At 50.3% G+C, this 18,902-nt stretch overlaps 2 protein-coding genes across 3 annotated transcripts in view; both read right to left on the bottom strand.

Moving 5' to 3' along the window:
- The window catches only part of LOC116939708 (radial spoke head protein 6 homolog A-like), a 73,318-nt gene that overhangs the window by 33,113 nt on the left and 21,303 nt on the right, over positions 1–18,902 (bottom strand). The gene's annotated exons all lie outside the window — the stretch shown is intronic.
- The window catches only part of LOC116939704 (atlastin-1-like), a 42,328-nt gene continuing 24,427 nt past the window's right edge, over positions 1,002–18,902 (bottom strand). The window contains exons 9-13 of one of the 2 annotated variants that reach the window (XM_032948457.2): positions 17,395–17,522; positions 16,442–16,498; positions 15,486–15,557; positions 10,736–11,167; positions 1,002–3,532 (exon numbers count right to left, since the gene is read on the bottom strand). In XM_032948457.2, the coding sequence (XP_032804348.1) occupies positions 3,374–3,532; positions 10,736–11,167; positions 15,486–15,557; positions 16,442–16,498; positions 17,395–17,522 (848 nt within the window). In that variant the 3' untranslated portion in view covers positions 1,002–3,373. Of the gene's footprint in view, positions 3,533–4,054; positions 6,664–10,735; positions 11,168–15,485; positions 15,558–16,441; positions 16,499–17,394; positions 17,523–18,902 lie in introns of those variants that run through there. The other variant, XM_032948458.2, reaches the window with a different exon arrangement.

The raw sequence follows: 18,902 nt of genomic DNA on the forward strand, positions 1-18,902 counted from the left end.
CAATCGTCATCACGCGCATTGGCCAATGAAAAAGGAATAATGTACAAGACCGAGAATTGATGATTCTCATCCTGTGTAAATCTGACAAACTGGCTCCTTTTCCATGGCACGACAAACGTTAAACCGACGTTCGCATACTTGGCCGTCGCCTACATCCACGTATCGTATTACACCACTCGCCACTGCGCAGCCCTTTGGCAGCCCACTGCTGGACGAACGCCTCCCCCACGCCACATTTGGTCATGGGGTTCTCGACGAGACTTGATGGCGTCGGTCAGTGCAAGTTTGTGAAGTGCGCGGGTTATGTGGATTATCCCAGGACTCGTTCAGACTCGCCACTGATGCGAGCCGCGGACAGGGATGAAACTTGGGTCGCCAGGTTCATGGCACTGCTCACAACCACTGCGCCTCTCCTCCCGCCACCGCGTGTGATGTCCCATTGTGTTCTTTAGAAGGCGTGGCAGAACTCATTCCTGTGGTTGCAGTGACGTACACGACGCTGTACGAGTCATTACCCGTACGGAGCAGCACGGCAAGTAGGCGTGTAACCTTTTTGTTGTCAGCTTGAGTGCTCTCAGCTTGTATACCAGGATTTCCTCTAGACTGTTTAGTTTTCGCCCACGTGCAAAACCAACCCCCCCAAAAAGGGGAAAACATAAACCACGTAGAACCCTCCTGAAAAATAAAACATGGAGTGCTCAATAAGCATGAAGAGAGAAAACATTTCAAATGTACAAATAAATTCACGAGTTAAAGCCTCGCAACAGAACGTGTGAAATATGTCGGGGGCAGCGGCCCTTGTCGGTGGAGCGTTCTCAAGCCGCAACAAGCGAACCCGCGCCAAGCGATTCCTCGATCTGGCAGGGCCATCCGTCTCCACCAGCCGCGCGCGCGCGGGGGGGGGGGGGGAGCTCTTCCCCGCGGCGGCAGCTCGAACCGAACGGGGACTCGAACCTCGCCGTCGAACTCTGGCGTTGCGCAACGCAGGCGGTGGTCGGGCAGGCAATGACCGCACTTTTAATGAACGACTACGACAACAGTCCACGGAGCGTGACCACGGCCACAAGCGCATGCGAACCCCCGCGGGGCGAACAGAAAGGAGCCGTGCGTGGCTGTAAACAATCGCGGGAGGGAGCGGACGGCGGTGGCGGGGAGAGGAGATGGAGGTGGGGGGGGGCGGTTACGACATTGTGCGCGATATTTAAATACACTTGTTTTTAAAAATACATGGTTTTCCCTACACGATTACGTACATAAGTGATGGCTAGGCTTATAAATACACCCACGGATTTGCCATCTGCAAAACAATTGCCACGTATTGATTTTGTTTGTTTTAAGATAGAAAAATGCATTGTACAGGTTTATGTACACTCATCGTGATATTTGGAGTATTTTCATACACGGATGCGAATAATGACTACGTACCTAAATACATCCACTTGCATTTGTAACAGTAATATGGGAAGAAAACAGCGTGGCCTGAACAACCTTGAAAAGATAAAGTAGCCAAGACTCCTTGTAGAGGACTTGAATAGATTATATATAATAAATCATCTCAGTTAGACTGATAGAACCGCCATGACAGTATACAAATAACAGCGGCAAAATATTAATTAAATGCTTTTAAATAATGTGACGGTGTCACATTGCCGGGTAACACGGATTCTGTTGAATGAAGATATTGACATAAGATTCACAAAGGCCAAATTAACAATACAAGTGCAAAACAGCGCAGTAAATGTACAGACAATCTATATTTTTTTTGCAATAGTCGACAATGACACAAAAACAGTGGCAACAGGTTAGATATTGACATTGGCTGAACGTCGCCCAACACTGGGTGGACGTTGGCCATCGATGGCCCCAATGTTGCACGTTAACTGATAAGTCACGGCCAGATCATCTCTAGATATTCTAGTTGTCGGATTCCAAACATATTCCATAAATGTTAGGAACCAATCTGGTGTGGCATAACAATCGAGCACTCGGAGAACAACAAACAAAACAAATCACAATAAAAAAATAAACATGCAAATAAATCGTGAAGCCGACTGTGGCAAGGCAACACGCTCGCACGGAGAACACCGACGCCACGGTGGAGACTCAAGGACCACCCCCCACGTGCTGCCCAACGGCACGAGGGCTGCCCCCACGTGCTGCCCAACGGCACGAGGGCTGCCCCCACGTGCTGCCCAACGGCACGAGGGCTGCCCCCACGTGCTGCCCAACGGCACGAGGGCTGCCCCCCACGTCGTTGCCCTGGCAAGCGTCGGCAAAAAAAGACTTTTGAGAAATTAGCACCAAAATTTAAATTGCATTTGTTTGGATGTTGTCATTAAAAATGTTTGTCTGCACGCGAGAATTGTTGTTTGCTTTTCAGGTTCTTATCTGTGTGAAAAAATAACTTTATAGCTCATCGGATTCCTCCTGCAGTTTAAATATACTGATTCTGACAGCCGGGATGCGCGGCTGTGGTCTCAGTGTTGCGAGGTCAGGATGGCAACACCGCCTACCACCCATAATGGGAGCAAACACGTCGAGACTTTGGAACGCATGCATGCCCGATATTCGTAAAACAATGTCACTATGATCGGAGATTTTTTAAAAGGGTAAATTAGGAGCTACTCACATTTCCTATACACATCCGAGGGGTATTTTTGAACATTTGGCTACAATTCATACACATGCCCAACAAATGCGATGTAGCATTTTTAAAAATTGATTAATCATTTGGTGCCCCGCAAACCCGAAGGATGCCTCTTCTATCAAGCGACACTTTAGCCCAATAATTATTTTTTGTTTAGTTGTTGAAATCAAATACCAAAATCTGAATATCCCTGCAGCTTTACCTGAATGAATGTTCACATCGCGATTCCGGGGATAACGAGTTCTGATCTGGCGACACTGCACCGGCCCGGAGATCAACTAGCCCCACCACGCTACCGCCAGCAGGGGGCCCATCGCCGACGTTTGTGGTCCAGCAGGAAGACACGGAAGCACGGAACTTTATTAAAACGGCGGTTTGTTCAACACTGGAGCGAGTGCAAGAGTGAAGCCACAGGGATTATGCAGGACCGTTCAGCTGGATTAAAAGCTGCCAAAGATCACTCTCGTGCGAAACAAATGATGGCGATGCATATACTTTGTAAATACAAGCAGGCTGGTGCTTCCGCGGATTTCTAACGAACCCGACGTCGACGGTGCAGTGTCGTCCATCCAGCGAGACGTGCGAACGTGTTGGGCCAGTGGCCAGCGGCCTGTGCGTGTCCACTCGGCCGGTCATCGACCCTCCACCCACCCCGACCCCGCACGTCCACCGCGCCGCCTCTCCCTTACCCTTAACTCGCCCTCCCCGCCATCCCCTTCCTCGGACTCAGTTCATCTTGGCCTTGCCTCTGCCCCTGGGTTGCACGGCGGGGTTGCGTTCTGCGCCGCCACCGTTGTCGCCTCCGTTCTTTCCCCGGTGCACCGAGTCCGAGATGGAGCGCTTCATCTTACCCCACAGGATTCGGCCGCCCACCGGTTCCAGGCCCTGGAAGGCCGTACGGGCGGGGTGGGGGGCGACGATGCGGGTGGTGCGGGAGGGGTCACGGGACGAGCGGCACGCAGCGCGAGGACACGGGCGGGCGATGATGCGGCACAGCGACAGGGTCACGGCTCACGGGGTCAGGTTTCGGGGGCGGCAGATGGGACGTGGAACGGGCAGGTGGGGAGGCAGAGTGTTCAGGCGGTGAGGAACCAGATGTCCAGGGTTAGCAGGATGTCCGCGCGTTGTCGGCAGCACAGCGAGGGGGTGCACGATGAGTATCCAAGCGGGAGGGGAAGGCATGCGGGCGAGTGGGCGGAGATGAACGCAGGTCGCACGGTACGGAGTTTAGGAGGGGCCACGGAGGGCGAGGCAGAGTATGTGGGCGGTGGGGAGGTCCGAGTTTACACAGGGCCAGCAAAGCCACGGGGGAGTGCAAGCCGGAGCGTGGCGATGGTAGGAAAGGGAACGGCAGTGGGAAGGAGACGGAAAGACAGACAGAGACACACAGGCATGCGAGAGCATCAGTGTAGTGAAACCAGCAAAAGCTGTGCTCAGCTTGCTCGTGATTTATTACACATTTTTATTTTCACCATCGGGCAAGAGCCGACAGGGAGTTTTTTGGCAAGAGAAACCTGCAGAAGCCACGAGGTCAAACAGCATTGCACACATCAGCACATCCACACAGTCACACTCTTCCGACTGTCCATCTCACCCCACAACCCTCCACCACTAAACATTGTACAGCTTCAGTGGAACCACAATCCGATATGTTTAAAACGTTCTCTCAATAGACGCCAGCAGGAAGAGGATGCGAGAGAAGAAGAAAAATAATAATTCTTACAACAGACATGATCTCGCAAGGCAGATGATATTATTTCAAAGACCAGGCAGTGCCAACACTTGATCAGGTGCAAAAGCAGGACACCGACGAGACATCCGTTTCTCAAACAGAGCTGGCTTTGACCAAGAAACCATGACAGACATACCAAGGTTTATATCGCCAAACATTTACGTAATAACATGCGGCAAAGTTTGACTTATAAAAGTGATCAGCTTATATTGAGGACAACAGTCGGACGTTACCAAGTAACACTGAAGCAGCGAGGGGGTGCGGCTACGCCTGGCGAAGCCCCCCCCCCCCCCGCCGCCAAATCTACAGTGGTCACAGAGACAGTAAAAGACGACACTCGCTATGAAGCCAGTTCTACTGCACGAATAATCACCACAGGCTCGGACACCATGCGTGAGGACCGGAGTGCTTCGCCAATCAGACGGACACCCGCTTGACAATTGGCTACGGGCTTGGAACTGAGGGCGCGCAGCTTGCGAGTCCATACGAGTCGAGTGTGTGTGAGCCCAGTCCATACGAGTCGAGTGTGTGTGAGCCCAGTCCATACGAGTCGAGTGTGTGTGAGCCCAGTCCATACGAGTCGAGTGTGTGTGAGCCCAGTCCATACGAGTCGAGTGTGTGTGAGCCCAGTCCATACGAGTCGAGTGTGTGTGAGCCCAGTCCATACGAGTCGAGTCAGCGCGAGTCGAGTAAGAGTCGAGTCCGCGTGAGCCCAGTCAGGGTGAGTCGAGTGAAAGTCGAGTCAGTGCGAGCCGACTCCGCGTGAGTCGAGTCCACGCCACTGCTTCAGGGACCGCACGCACGGCCCGAGGGCACGCCGAGCAACAGCTCGCAAAACACGACGGAGCTAGTGCCTGAGCTAAACCAGCGCCAGCCCGGTGATGAATGCCACTGCACGTGCACAGGTGGAACTGCGGTTCCTCCTGTGCACGTTTCACTCTCAACATCACGTTGCACGACTGGCTAACCGGCCGAGGACCGATGCTTCGCTTGCACACTGCCTCTAAGTTAATACCGAAGGGCCAGGCGAACTGCCGCTGGTTGGACACCACCAAACGCAGTCATGGCACCGCATGGTAACGAGCAGCAGAGCAGATGGTGTGTAAACAAACCCACGTGAGAGTTCACCATCACGTGGGCGGCCGTCGTAGCGGCGTCCCAGAGTCTGAATTTAGTGTTCAATCGCCCAGGCCCTCTTCGCACGATTTGTACCTGGCTATATATATACAGTATACTTAATAACAATGGTACATACTTTGGATAAATTAAGGCTGACTTGTAGTTCAGATTTGTAGCAGTACAGCTCCCCGAGCCTTAATCGCGTCCACCAAGCTTAAGCAAAAAATATGATCGATGTTACAATGTATTACCATATCTATATGACATTCTGTGAGTTTCACACCACTTTGCACTTTCATTAAAATGACCCCCGCGTTGTTTGAGGAAGTTGCTGCCCTCCTCCGAATCTTGCCCAAAAACCAAAATAACTTCTAGAGGCAGCCCCAACGTTAAAGATCTGCTCGTGCTCCACTTTGTGTTGAACGTCAACAATGATGTGAAAAAATCACACTCACAGCCACCTGCGTGATGACAACACAGCAGTCATTTTAAGAACCAAAGCCTAAAAAAAAACGTACAGGGTCGCGGCGAGACGGCATTAGTTCCTCTGGGTAAAGGCAGTGCGATCAACAGCACCCATTCAGCATTCAGGAATATAATATGTAGTGTTCACCCTCTCAGCGAGGTCGTAGTGTTCAGCCTTGGAAAAGAAAAGACCTCTCCCGACGCAGCCTCTGCTCTGGATCGACAACGCTCCCAGCGGAGGAAGACCGTGCCATCCAACACTGCCCCCAATGTTAGACGGCCACACACCAGTCCCATCGAGAGCTTGACAGCCTCCGTAGAGTGTTTCTTTACTGGGGTCGCGTGACGTCAAGATTGGACGTTTTGGCAGTCTCTCTAGGCACCTGGCAGGAAAAATAAGCGGGCAGCCTTTCTGTGCTTGGTGTCTTATGCAGCGAAAATGTTCAACAATTTTTTTTATAATATAATATCAAAAAATCAAGCGGAATGAAATGGAAATGGGCCGAACGCTGCGACTGCAGAGCGAGAGGGGGCGGCGCTGTAAATGTCACGACGGTTAGAGTCAGGAGGGTTGGGGCCAGGGTCAGGGTTAATTTCTCTTCTTGGCGGCGGCACGCTTGACTCCGCCGTGAGCGAACGACGAGGGCGCGTGGCTGGAGCCCGCGCACTGCAGGGCCACGCTGTAGAGCGAACACAACACCTGTTGGAGGGGGGGGGGGGCGGTCAGCACGCACGCACGCGGTGTTAGGGCAGTTAGCGAAGCACCGCACGCATGCACACAGCGAGCAAAGCACATGACAGGTGGAGGGGGTCTAAGCAAAGGCCTGAGTTAAAACGTTGTCACTCTCCGACAACTAAATCAACCACTCATAACCAGAATTAAACACCCACAGTGCCAGCAAGACACATGGCTCAGTATGGGGCTATCAGGCTTTGGCCTGGTATTCACAGAATGACATTATAAATGCTCGCGATTCTCCAAATCTGGCGACGACACTGGTCCACAATGTCCAAATTTTAAGAACAATTTCACGGCATCTTGGCTGAACTTGCGTGTTTCTTGATTTTCCCAAAGCGGATGCACGCATGGAAACTCTGGAGCCAGGCAGTAGCCGACAAACCAATCGCTAAGAGACACAAGTCAGACACGCAGCAAAATGGTGCACTGGGTGCACCTGTATTTAGCCGTGGTCTCACAGTAAATGCTGCGGTGAATGTAGCAGGTCTGCACTTGCTACTGATAACAAAACGCAACAAAATACACATTAACGAGCAACAAGAAGTACAGTGTCACCAAAACCTCTGACGTCTTCTGTCCCCGAATGACAGAGGGTCTTTCCCTCTCTGTTTGGTACAGGGCCATTTAATCCTGGAGAAGTCTCTTTCCATGGCATTTTTCAGTGGACTTTTAGACTATCCCAGGCTCTTCAACGCATGTTTTCAACGCCTTACATGAGAAATTCACTTCAAGGTTATTTTAGACACACAGCTTTGGCGCTCTAGTGAAGTCACCGTGACATAAGTTGTCAACGTCAATTGTGATGTCACCGGAGTGCTATAGTGGCACACGCCTGACCGTAGTTTTTGAGTCTTCAAGCCCGCGTTGAACAGCCTTGGAAGCACGGCCTAGGTCTGCGCATTCCTCTCAGGGGGGCTTTCAACCAACATCAGCGGGGCGGGTGACCACGTGAAATCACGCCCAATTCAACTGTCAGCCGAAAATGCAGTTTCTGGAAATTCCAGTGGGAAAACAACCAATTTAAAGCCAAATGCCATGGATTTGGCCACCATCCCAGTGATTTGCATGCATGGATGGGCCCAACGATTTCTTTCCCAGACATTATGCTGCAGGTCTTGATGGCTCCAGGAACCCAGTGACGGGATGCACGAGCGGAGGCTCGGGCTTTACTCGGCCTCACCGCAGGCCACGGACGAAAGGAGGAAAGGAAAAACCCCTGCCGGAGCCGCAGCGCAAGCATCTGGCGAACGAACGAAAAAAACTACAACATCGAGGGTGCGGCAACGGGATTGATTTTTTAAAAGTAATCCGAGCAATTAGGGTGATGAAAGTGAAATTTAGACGCTTTTTAATGAATTCGCTCAAGTGCATAATGCCCAAGCAGGATTGTATGCGAGGGCGCAAAAGCACTTCTCAGCAAGTGTGCATCTTCCCCGGTCTTGTTCATTCAGACGCTGCACCAGCGACGGTCGGGCGAGCTCTCCGTTAAACTACTCATCAACCTCAGTGCCATCAAAGGCCAAAAATGAAATTCAGAAACTCATCAAACACTCAAATACTAAGACACATTACTACTGCATGTTTAAAGTTCGAGTTGGTTGGCACGGTCGTGCACGCTTGGAGCTACGGTTTGTGGCTCAAAGATGGAGCCCTTCAAGTGAGCAGGATACCCGCCTGCAGTGCAGTAAGTAGGTTACAGACAAGCCATATAGTTATTATGTACATGTGCAGCTTCTTCTGATAGACACTTTAGTTTTAATCCACTGCCAAGAAGCCTCTCAATAAAGGAATCTGACACAAATCCTTTACGGGAACATCCGGAAAACGAGTTTGGGGACAAAGGCCTTCCTGCAAATATAAAGCACTGCCATTATCGGTGTACGCACGAAGCGCCCGGGGGGCCTCAGAGCGGAGGCCGTCATCACGAAAAAGCAACAAGAGCTCTGGTTTGAGCTCCGCTGACAAAATGATCAAACGGAGAGGCCGCCAGTGTACAAGGGGCCGTGGTCTGATGAGCGACACCACCAGCAGGCGGTCGCGTCCCTTTCATCGTCATCCAGCACTTCGGAAACCGGCCGACAATCATGACAAAGCGCGCCGTTTAAGTGCCATCTGAAGGAGGCTTGTTCAGAGTGGGGGGGGGGAAAAAATAAACCGTTAAGACGTTGCCGTCCGCGGCAATTATTGCTCGCCACGTTGCACGCACGAACGGCGCACGCACCAAGGAGCAATTAGCGGCACCGGCAGCACGGAATGAGTCACCGCTGCCATGTGTGGAGATGCGCCCGTGCCCTCCCATTGGCGACTTGCGTTTCCGAAATGTCTGCGAGGACAAAGCTGAAAGGCCTCGTTTTTTTTGGCATTTTTTCTCTCACCCGATCGTAAGAGAGCCCTTTATCATCCCATCCACTGGTGGATTCATTACGGACTCGAGGTTGTTGTTTTTTGTGTCATCCTAATCAGATGCATATATGTGACTGCGTCTGCTGAATATATAATCATTTTTTAGTCACTACCGCACATTTAAATATAAATGCATTTGCTGATGCTGCTGTGTGTAGTCTTGTGAATCCAAGTGTATCGTTGAAATAAAAAAAATGATCCGCGTTAATTGCTCACTCATTAATCCATTCTCCCACTTCTACGATTTCTGCCCTACTTCAAGTTAACGTGCAGGAAAAACTAAAATCAGATTTTGTAAAACGCTACGAAGAACAAGAGAACATTCCGCTACAAATAAGTGTACTGTCTATAGCCCTACGTGGCTATGAATATTGGAGACGAACAAGCCACACCAATAATAGAATGCCAACTCTTGAGATGCGGTACTTCCAAAACACAATTCCAACTCCACACACTGCTCATCATGCAAATGAGTCGATCAATGAGGAGGCGACGAAAAGGATTGGGGTACACGAACCACGACTGGCCAGAGCAAAGAGGGAGGAAGCTGCCATGGGGGTTAGCCATGCCACTCAAAACCCAGAGGAACTTCCAAACACTGCTATGTAGGGCCCAGTGGAAGAGAGGAGGAAGACAGGGTATATGTAGGTATGTTGAACTTCTTTCGCACTATACGTAGTCAACCGTGCTGATCGTGCTAATGGCAGGTGCGGAGGTTGGCCAAGGAGCAGCTGCACAATGATGATGATGACGATGAACGCAGCGACTTCCAAAGGTATAATAGTGACAGATGCTATCCCGATCGTAAAAGACAGCAAGAGGTGGAGAGGGATGATTGCAAAAGCATCACAGGCACACCCACGATCCCCATGGTCAAGGGACTGATTATGATTTGGTAAAACTCACATCTATTAACCCACAATGGATTCTACAAAGATGCGATGATGAATTAACGTGCCCATGAACGGACGGTACTCCGCAGTGCCTGGGGTCATGCTGTGCAACACACTCAGAGTAATGCAGATGTCGAAACCTACTGTGAACCCACGACCACAATTAATGAAGCAGCCACACAGATGCATGGCCCGCTTCTCAATTACACAGCGATACATGGGTGGCTCGACACCCAAATTGCCGCCGCTGAACAATGGGCGCGCGTCTATAAGTGAACGGCTCCTGATCGGCGATGCACGAGGGAGAGGTGAGGAGCATCCCCTCGCTTCCTTGTAGTGTGCGGCGACGCGAGACGGAGGAGTGCCCGGGACGACGGGGGTGGGGGGCCGTGGATAATTGTGGCCTGACCGGAGGAATTTGAGCTGAATAAAAATAGAAGCAAAGCTAGACGTATAAAAGAATAATTGTATCAATGTCAATGTGGAATACTGGAATTTTAAGACCAGTACTGTGAGCGTGTTCCCTATACGTTTGTGATTGTGTGATCATTACGCCATTGCAGAGTGGAATATATAATGTGAAACTGTAAAAATCACTGACGGTAATAACGCCGCTGCCGCCAATAACGCCGCTGCCGCCACCGCCATCACTCCCGAAGGTAGCGACCAACAGTCACCTTGACCGAACCCTGGCAAATGGCGGCGATACTCCCGCACGCACGCACGCACGCACCCACCTGGTTCCAGACGGTCTCGGCGATGCGGTCTATCCAGACGCCCACGTCACGGAAGGCGCCCGAGTAGCGCACGTAGGCCCAGACGCAGAGCGCCATCAGCGCGGCGCCCACCGCCATGTTGCAGAGCGAGGCGACGAGGTCGAGGCCCACGAAGCCCGTGAGGCCCGACACCACGTAGAACACGAGCATGACCACGAAGAGCGTGGCGGGCGTGCGCGCCGAGTGGAAGATGTTCTTGCCGTCGTTGTGCTTGACGAAGTTGGCGAACAGCTCGTCCAGCTCGGCCTCCAGCTGCTCCAGGTAGCGGCGGCTGAACTCCTCGCCGCCCATCTTCTTGGTGGACGTGAACTGCGCCACGGCCGTATAGCGGTACTCCTGGTGCTTGCGCTCCAGGTCGGCCGGCGCCAGGAACGGGCGGTCGCCGCCGCAGATCTGCAAGTCCGTCAATGTCGTCGTTAGCGATATTTTCATCGTTTGCGTCGGCACTGTCGGGCAGTGACGGCCAAAGAAGTATCACTGTCATCAATTACATCTCAGCTGCTGCCAACATCACCAGGGCGCTCACAAGCTCCAGCAGCATCAACAAGGTCACCTCTGTCGCGATTACATCGGTAAGAATGGTCATCATCGGCATCAACGTCAAGCGCGTGCATTCATTTATTGAATTGTCTATCCAAGGTCACGTGATCAGCACCTGAAAAATCATCATCGGTTGAAGTTTTAAAAAAACGCGTTAAGAAATGTATATATGTTGAACTTCTTTCACACTGTATGTAATACTAAATCCAGAATACATGACAAACTAAAATATATATACGACACAAGGTGTAATGAGAAAAAAACCCTACAAAACCACCAGCAGACGTCTAACATAGCCAGACTTATCCAATCCACTGCTGGACAGAGGGCTCCCCCCCACGCCATGGATGTTTAACCATACACCTCCACGCTAATCAGTGCAGGTTAGATAATTTGCTTAAAAGCAGATTTAAGACAATTGTAGTTATATGACCAGGCACTTTGCTTCAATCCAGGTGCACACTTCTCTATTTGAGTAAAAAGAGAATTGGCTTGATCGTTCCTTCTGCATCGATAGCCCAAGTAAAGACGCATTGCGACTGAAAGGATGCAACCCAAAACAAACCTGGGTCTTAGCTTATAGACATACCTAGGCTGAGGGTTTCTAGACTTACACACGTGAGCTTAAGGCTCCGTTAATGAGAAAGAAAAGCTACAAGTTAGTCAGGGGTACCATTATAACACGCCGGTGACCTCGCGGTGACCTCACGAGAACGCTGCAAAACCGCATGACCGATATCAAGGTTTTTTGTTCTCGTTCATGAAGCTTTAAACTCATTTTGGGACCACCCCAGATGCTCAGCCGAGGAGCATTTCTACAAGATGAGAACCATTGGATCTTTGGATTGTATCTCCCCGCAAGGAGGCTGCAAAGTCCCCACAGGCACCGGCGCGTCCCGGCGAAATTGCACACACGCAAAATAAAACCAGGCCACGGCGTGTATTGAGATATAAATAAAAAACTACACCGACCAATAACATCTGCTTCTGCTTATTCCTCTTTACGTCACCACTTTAATACCACGCTACGCAAGGCACATGCTTCGGCAAACGCATTTGGGCAAAACTGCACAAGAGCCGTTTTTGTGCAAAAAACCCCTTTGCGGGCTCTCTAATGGACCTCAGATTGTTTAGACCAGGAAGTCGAACAATCCGGGCCCATCTAACGAGGGCCTGCGGGAGGAACGTGCGTCACGCGGTCCTGGTGCGGGTACACGCGTCGCGTTCAATCTCCCGCGCACTCCGTTGCGTCGGTACGATACGGACAGGAGCACGAGTGGGCGGCCGCTCACTCCCAGAAGCGACCCCTCCCCGACTCTTGAACCCATTTTCCGACCGAGTTGAACTGCAACGTGGTTTTTGTGAGCAGGGGAGGATGCGCGCCACTGTGACCAACGCTCAAAAATCCACAAAGAAGACAGTCGGCAAACTACTTGTTGTACCGTCTTCTGCAGGCCATATTGCAGCCCTACAGGTTCAGTCGTGGCCAAACGGAGATGTCTATGTGACCCACCAACTCCACCTCTAAAACGCTGGACCATAGCGGCACGCACGCATGTGTGCATGTGCCACCACACCCAGCATTGAATAATCACCGCTGTGCGGCGACGGTGGCGTCGGGTTGTTTCCTTTGGCTCGGTGGCCCAAAGGAAACGCTTCGAGGGGCATCGGATACAGCGCCAGGGAATATTGAATGGATGTCATTGTGCGATGGGTCTCTGGAGACTCAGACAGTGACTACATTCCCTTTGGGGATGCTTAAATAGAAAAGTCTTTTTTTAAAGCAATATACTTTAAAGCGTATTCCGCGAGACGCGCCGAGGCTGTGTCTCAAAGGGGGGGGGGGGGGTGAAATGCTTGCAGTCGTGAGCCCAGAGCTCTGCAACAAAAATAAAAACCTGAATGAGAAACTCAAAGTCACTTTGGGAAGAGCGCCCCATCGGCGTAAATGATGCCTCCATCCTTTTGGAATCGATGACCGTTTTCCACCTATGAGCACAATAAGTCACAATTTTACGTGGCTTTCTTCTGTGGCGTTATTCAACATTGTAAAATAAGAAAATCGTTAAATAACATGCAAGGAATGGTTGCACACTGCGTGTGTGCCACCGGTCTGGCTCAAATTTACTAAAACCTTAAGTGTGTCCAGAACGCTATTTTAGCTGGATGAAGACGGAGGCGTTTAGCTGTACTGCAAAGCAGATGACTCAGCTCAGCTGCACAATTCTTGCATAGTTATAAAAAAAATGCATAAATAAACATTCATGCAAACGACTCGGCAAGCAGGGATGGTCATGTTTTGCAGTGGCTTGGTTGTCTGCAGGCAAAGGCTCCGAATTACTCAGAGGAGGCACGGCTGAAAACGCCAACGTTCTTTAGTAGGCGGACTACAAAATCGTCCACTGTTCGTCTGAAAGCAGCCCTCTGATCAACACACCCCCTGCACCCAACTAGAAATAAAATAAAAATGATCAAAAGAGATTGAAAAGGGGGAGAAAAAAAACATCTGACCGATGTTTCACCTTTCAACTTAAACATGCCTTTCAAAAACCTACAAAGCCAGCAATATGACAGAGCTTGAGGTTTTCAAAAGAGCACAGGGACACAGAGAATATGGATAGGGCGGTCAAATCTTCCACCACAGAGGCAACGCTACATTGTATCATGGTGCTTTTCCCACAGGGTGTTTTTATTATTATTATTAATAATTACAGAAATGTTCATTGGGAAATGACTTGTGAACAGAAAGCCAGACTTAATGGAGGTGCAAGGGATGTTTAATCGTTAGTATGCAGTTGAACTGAAAATTATCAAGAGTTTAGACGGGTTTATTAATCCCAATCTGTCCAATAATAAATCCAACATTATCAGCGACGATCAAACTTCTGCTGGATGAAGAGCTTCCAAAGCCATTGCCACGTATATCCCGATCCTGCAATGTGGCAATTCACCTCTCACCGGCACACAAGCCGATTTTACCGCTCCAACTCCTTTGTTGACATGCTCTCGGATGCGTTATATTTCTAGGCTGCCATTCCATCAATGTTTGACTATCGGTCATTAATAAATTACATTATTTAAAACTATGATGGCCTGCTGAAACACAGGACGTTTTTTTTTCACAAGGCAAGTGCCAACATAAGGGAATGACTACTCTTTGTTTTTGTTCGGTAAAGTCACGTAGGTAAGGTAAAAAAAAAAATGAAATCACGACGTTTCGGGCGCAACACAAGCGTCCTTCTTCAGGTGGGGACAACGTAGCGAAAGCACACCGCTTGTGCGTGTCTCAGAGGTGGCTCTCAGAGGTGGCTCTCAGAGGTGGCTCTGAGACACGCTTAAGCGGCGTGCTTTCGCTCAGTTGTCCCAACCCGAAGAAGGACGCCTGTGTTGCGCCCAAAACGTCGTGATTCAATTCATTTAAATTTTTTACCTACGTGACTTCACCGAAAAAACCAAAGAGTATGAATCCTTGCGGTCACGAAAACTTCAAATCTAGAATTAAGGGAATGATTGTTATTTAATTCATACTTCATTCTAAGTAATTTTCATATTTGCGATTTGAGGAAACACCAAGGCAAACTCTTGTACATGGTGCTACAGGGTGTTTTTAATATTATTTTTGTATTGCTTATGGCAGCAATATGTTAAAGAGCTAAATGACAATGTTGATGTCTGCTCGCTTCGATGAGACGGCTTCAGGAGAGAGTGTGTAGTTTGCTGTTCCTCCTCTGCCATTAATTAAGCGCAGACTACAGTGGGTTACTGTGTGTTCCACAGCTCGGCGTGTATGGCCACAATGGCACTGTGGCTTGTCTTTAAATTTTTCAGGGTGAGAGACGGTAGTCTTTTCGCAGCCCACCTGAAAGGTGTTTTCTCGTGACTCAAACACAATGAATGCCATCGTCTCGGCAGAATGGATGTCGTTAGTGGGAATCCAGATATGATCGGTAGGGTATTTGTTAATGTTCTGCTGCATTATCAAATGGGGGTGAGATATGAAACGACAGGCTCGTGCAGACTGGCTGGCAACATTTCATTACAGCGAGTTTGTTAAAACTTAAATCAGGTGATTCTTATCCAGAGTTCCCATTCCTCATTCAGGCCATCGTCTCTGGCGCACGTGAATGTAGCCGCGTCAAGACGGCAGTGGGAGCGACCGCGATGTCCTCACCTGTTCCATGGCCTTCACGTAGCTGTCCTTGGACAGCGCCACTGCAGCCAGGTTATTGGCTTCGGCCGTGGCCTGAAATGAGACCCAACAAGCCCGGTTACCGACCGACAAAACATGAGCACGACAACTATCAGCGATCGATGGCAATCGTGAGGTGAGGCTGCCAAAAGTGCGCGACAAGAGGAGATGTCGTAGTAACGAAGCACCGCGCCGTGGTGACGGAGACCCACGGCGACGGAGAAATAAACACAGCTGCTCGCTCGTCGCGATGGGATTTGAGCAAATAAATAAAACATGCAGCGACTATGAACGCCGAGTGGCGAGTCGTGAGAACGTATTGGGGCAATAGTTGCCCCTGAAGGTTGTTGCACTGACTGCAGACCACAATACACAATCCTAGACGGACCACACGTTGTGCAAGGCCCAACACGTTTCTTCAATAGGAGTAATTTATCGAGAGGTTTTATATAGAAAGGGGGCCGTCAGAGTGCGAGCCGCCAAGTGGCGGGGCGCCGCTGTGGATGGGTCTCAGGATCCAACCCCCGCCAAAGGCAATACAGTACAATAAACGGCCCCACCACATTTTGTTTACGTATATTTGTTTCTTACGGAAGGCTAATTTAGCGGTACGACGTCTGAGTAAAAAGTTATTAATATGCCCGTGCGTGAAGACCCACACGACCCGCGTCAGAGGGTCATCGGGGTTCATGCACACGCACACACAAGCACGACGTGTCGATCCCGAGCGAGCGACACGTAGCCGTGCGCGACGCACGGCACACGAGAGACCGACTCGACGGTGATGCACGCTCGCCCCAAGCGGCCGGCGGGCTACGGCGATACCGAACGCGACAAAAGGCCCAAGGCGGGCAAACGTATGGACGAGCGGTAGCACGGAGCGTGCAGGATGCACCGGTGAAGCGGTCCGAGGGCAGGGCGGGAGCGACGTGCCTCACCTGCAGCATTGACTTGGGATGGGGCAGCTCCTCACCCTGGTAGATTTTCATGTACGCCTGCGTCATCAGCCAAAATACAGCCAGGGCAGGATGCAGCCAGGAGACAACGCCAATGCGCAAGCTTAGTGACCGCTGCTTGCTTTACGTCAGAACTATAGCATTGGCAGACTTTTAAACCACATGCCAGGGCCAATGATATTTTAAGAGTTTGCTTAAAGGATTTAATTATTAGGACTGAGATGCACAGATGTACTCCAAGACTTTAACACGTTCATGACATCACAACTCCGCTTAGCACGGTTGGCTACATACGGTGTGAAAGAACTTCAACATACATACATTTCCAGACCAGCATTACATATTCCAAGACCATGATTAATCATTATATGTAAACATAGTTTAATAATTTCAGTGTATATAAAAAAGTTGTCAAAAGGATAAGCTAGCTACTGACAGGCCAGCATCTTTCAGTAGAGAAAACAGGTCCTCCACAACCGCGAATACCTATGTGGCAGGTTGTGGACCTTAACCGTTATCCTGTCGCACGTGCGCTGTTATTCCAGCTGCTCTGGTTTCCTTTCACGTGAAGTAGACAGGCCGAACATTCCAATGCAGGATCCAACTGATAAAGTGTTTGGAACGTGGCGAAGCTTTCTTCACTTGGTAAGTAATCGCTTTCAGTCTTTACCAATCCACTGCCGGACAAAGACCTCCCCACGCTGTGCCAGTTTTATGGGGGCTGCTTAACCATACTTCACCACGTTGGTGAGTGCGGGTTGGTGAAGATGGGGGGAAGGGCCGAGGATTGGTTTGGATCTCAATCGCCACGAACGTTAGCCGCGGTCAAGAATCTATCCCAGGTCACCAGACTCATCGTGCAGCGCGTCGGCCACCGCTTTTCTCAGTTCATAGCTGCCGGTCGGCGACACGTGGCGTTCGTGGGTTTCACTCACCTTGAAGTACTCAACGAGGCCTCGGCAGGTGATCTTGGAGCCGTTAATCTCCTTGACGACGAGGTTGGTCGGTGACAGCAGCATGGGCACGAGCTCTTGCAGATGCTTCTTGAACTCGGGATCAATGTCTGCACCCCGACGCCACAGCACGACCACGTCCCCCAAGTTACACCGTGCCGCCTTCATCCGGTTTCACTTCCCTCGAAAGTCCCTTCATCATTTTCCTCTATTGCATGCCAATGGGGCGCAACGTCATGTGACGAACAATCCGTTGACACCTCTCGCAAGGCAGTGCACCCCACACAGTGTTAGAGAACGGTCTGTGGAATGAGATAACGCAAAACTAACTTCTAAAAACTGATCTCAAGGGGCTCTCTTTGTCCACCAATTAAGGAGCAAAGTTTCCCGTGATGTCTGCTACAGAGAGAACTGCTCATTGCACGACAGTGAAACCAACATTTATTTAATTCTGATCAAATGGAATTGAGCCAAATTAAGTGGAAAAACGAATCTAAAGTCGTGGTTTATCAGTCACTGGTACCTAGGCTGAGTTCACCAACTCTCTAGACTTGAGAACTCAGTTTACTCATGGGCGGCTGCCAGGATTCAAACACGGGATCACAGCGGTGCCAGCTCAGCACACTGACCTCTCAGCCACCCGGTCACTGCACCTCAGGCTTTGTTATTTTTTAATAAGCGAACATGGATTTTTTTTTGGTTATTTAACGAAATCTTCAAACAAGCGGAAAGACACACAAGCAAAAAACGTTTAGTGAGCTGAATCCCTTGCACTGGGAGATGGGTGGAACCCAGCCACATGTGGCGGGGCTCCTGCTGCCACCGTCCACTCGGGGTTCACGCGCGCCGAACCTTTCTGTGAACAGCAGCTCCCTCTACAGCACGCACGCACACTTTTGTTTTTGCGAAGTTACTTACGTTGAATAAAAATCAATTCACAAGGCAGATCTATTTACCTTCATGCAGACCACTAACAAGGAAGGTGCTGTTCTTTAACATACATATTGCTGGTTAAGCTTAGCCACAACATCGGCGAACAATGCCCCACTGTCGGGGGAGCGCCAGGGATCAGGTTAAATGCTGGGCCGTTCATGGGATGTCTCTTTTGATGTTCAATGCAAGACACGTGGGTGGTGAGGGACAGATGGGGGGGCAGGGAATTTGGGGCCACACGACTCGGCACGGCTGTACCACCCCCGGTGGCAACGCCGAGACGACGCACGGTGGCGAGCGAACGTAACGTGGCGATCGTCTGCCGAGCGACAAAGTGGCCAGGAGATGATAGTACAGCAGGTAGGTGTTACCCATTCATTTGATAATTGATTTTCGTCATCGTCGTCATCATAATTATAAACCACACCTATGTCTCGGAATATTCTGGTTTCCTCCCATGGAGAAAACTACCAAACACTACCCTGCGCAAACCATCTCAAGATCCAATGAAATCCTCTTGGAAAGACAAGCGACGTACAGCTTTTATGCAAAACTGC

This window comes from Petromyzon marinus, chromosome 6 (genome assembly GCF_048934315.1).
Source record: "Petromyzon marinus isolate PM22_M1 ecotype Great Lakes invasive population chromosome 6, UKy_Petmar_22M1.pri1.0, whole genome shotgun sequence".
NCBI lineage: Eukaryota > Metazoa > Chordata > Hyperoartia > Petromyzontiformes > Petromyzontidae > Petromyzon > Petromyzon marinus.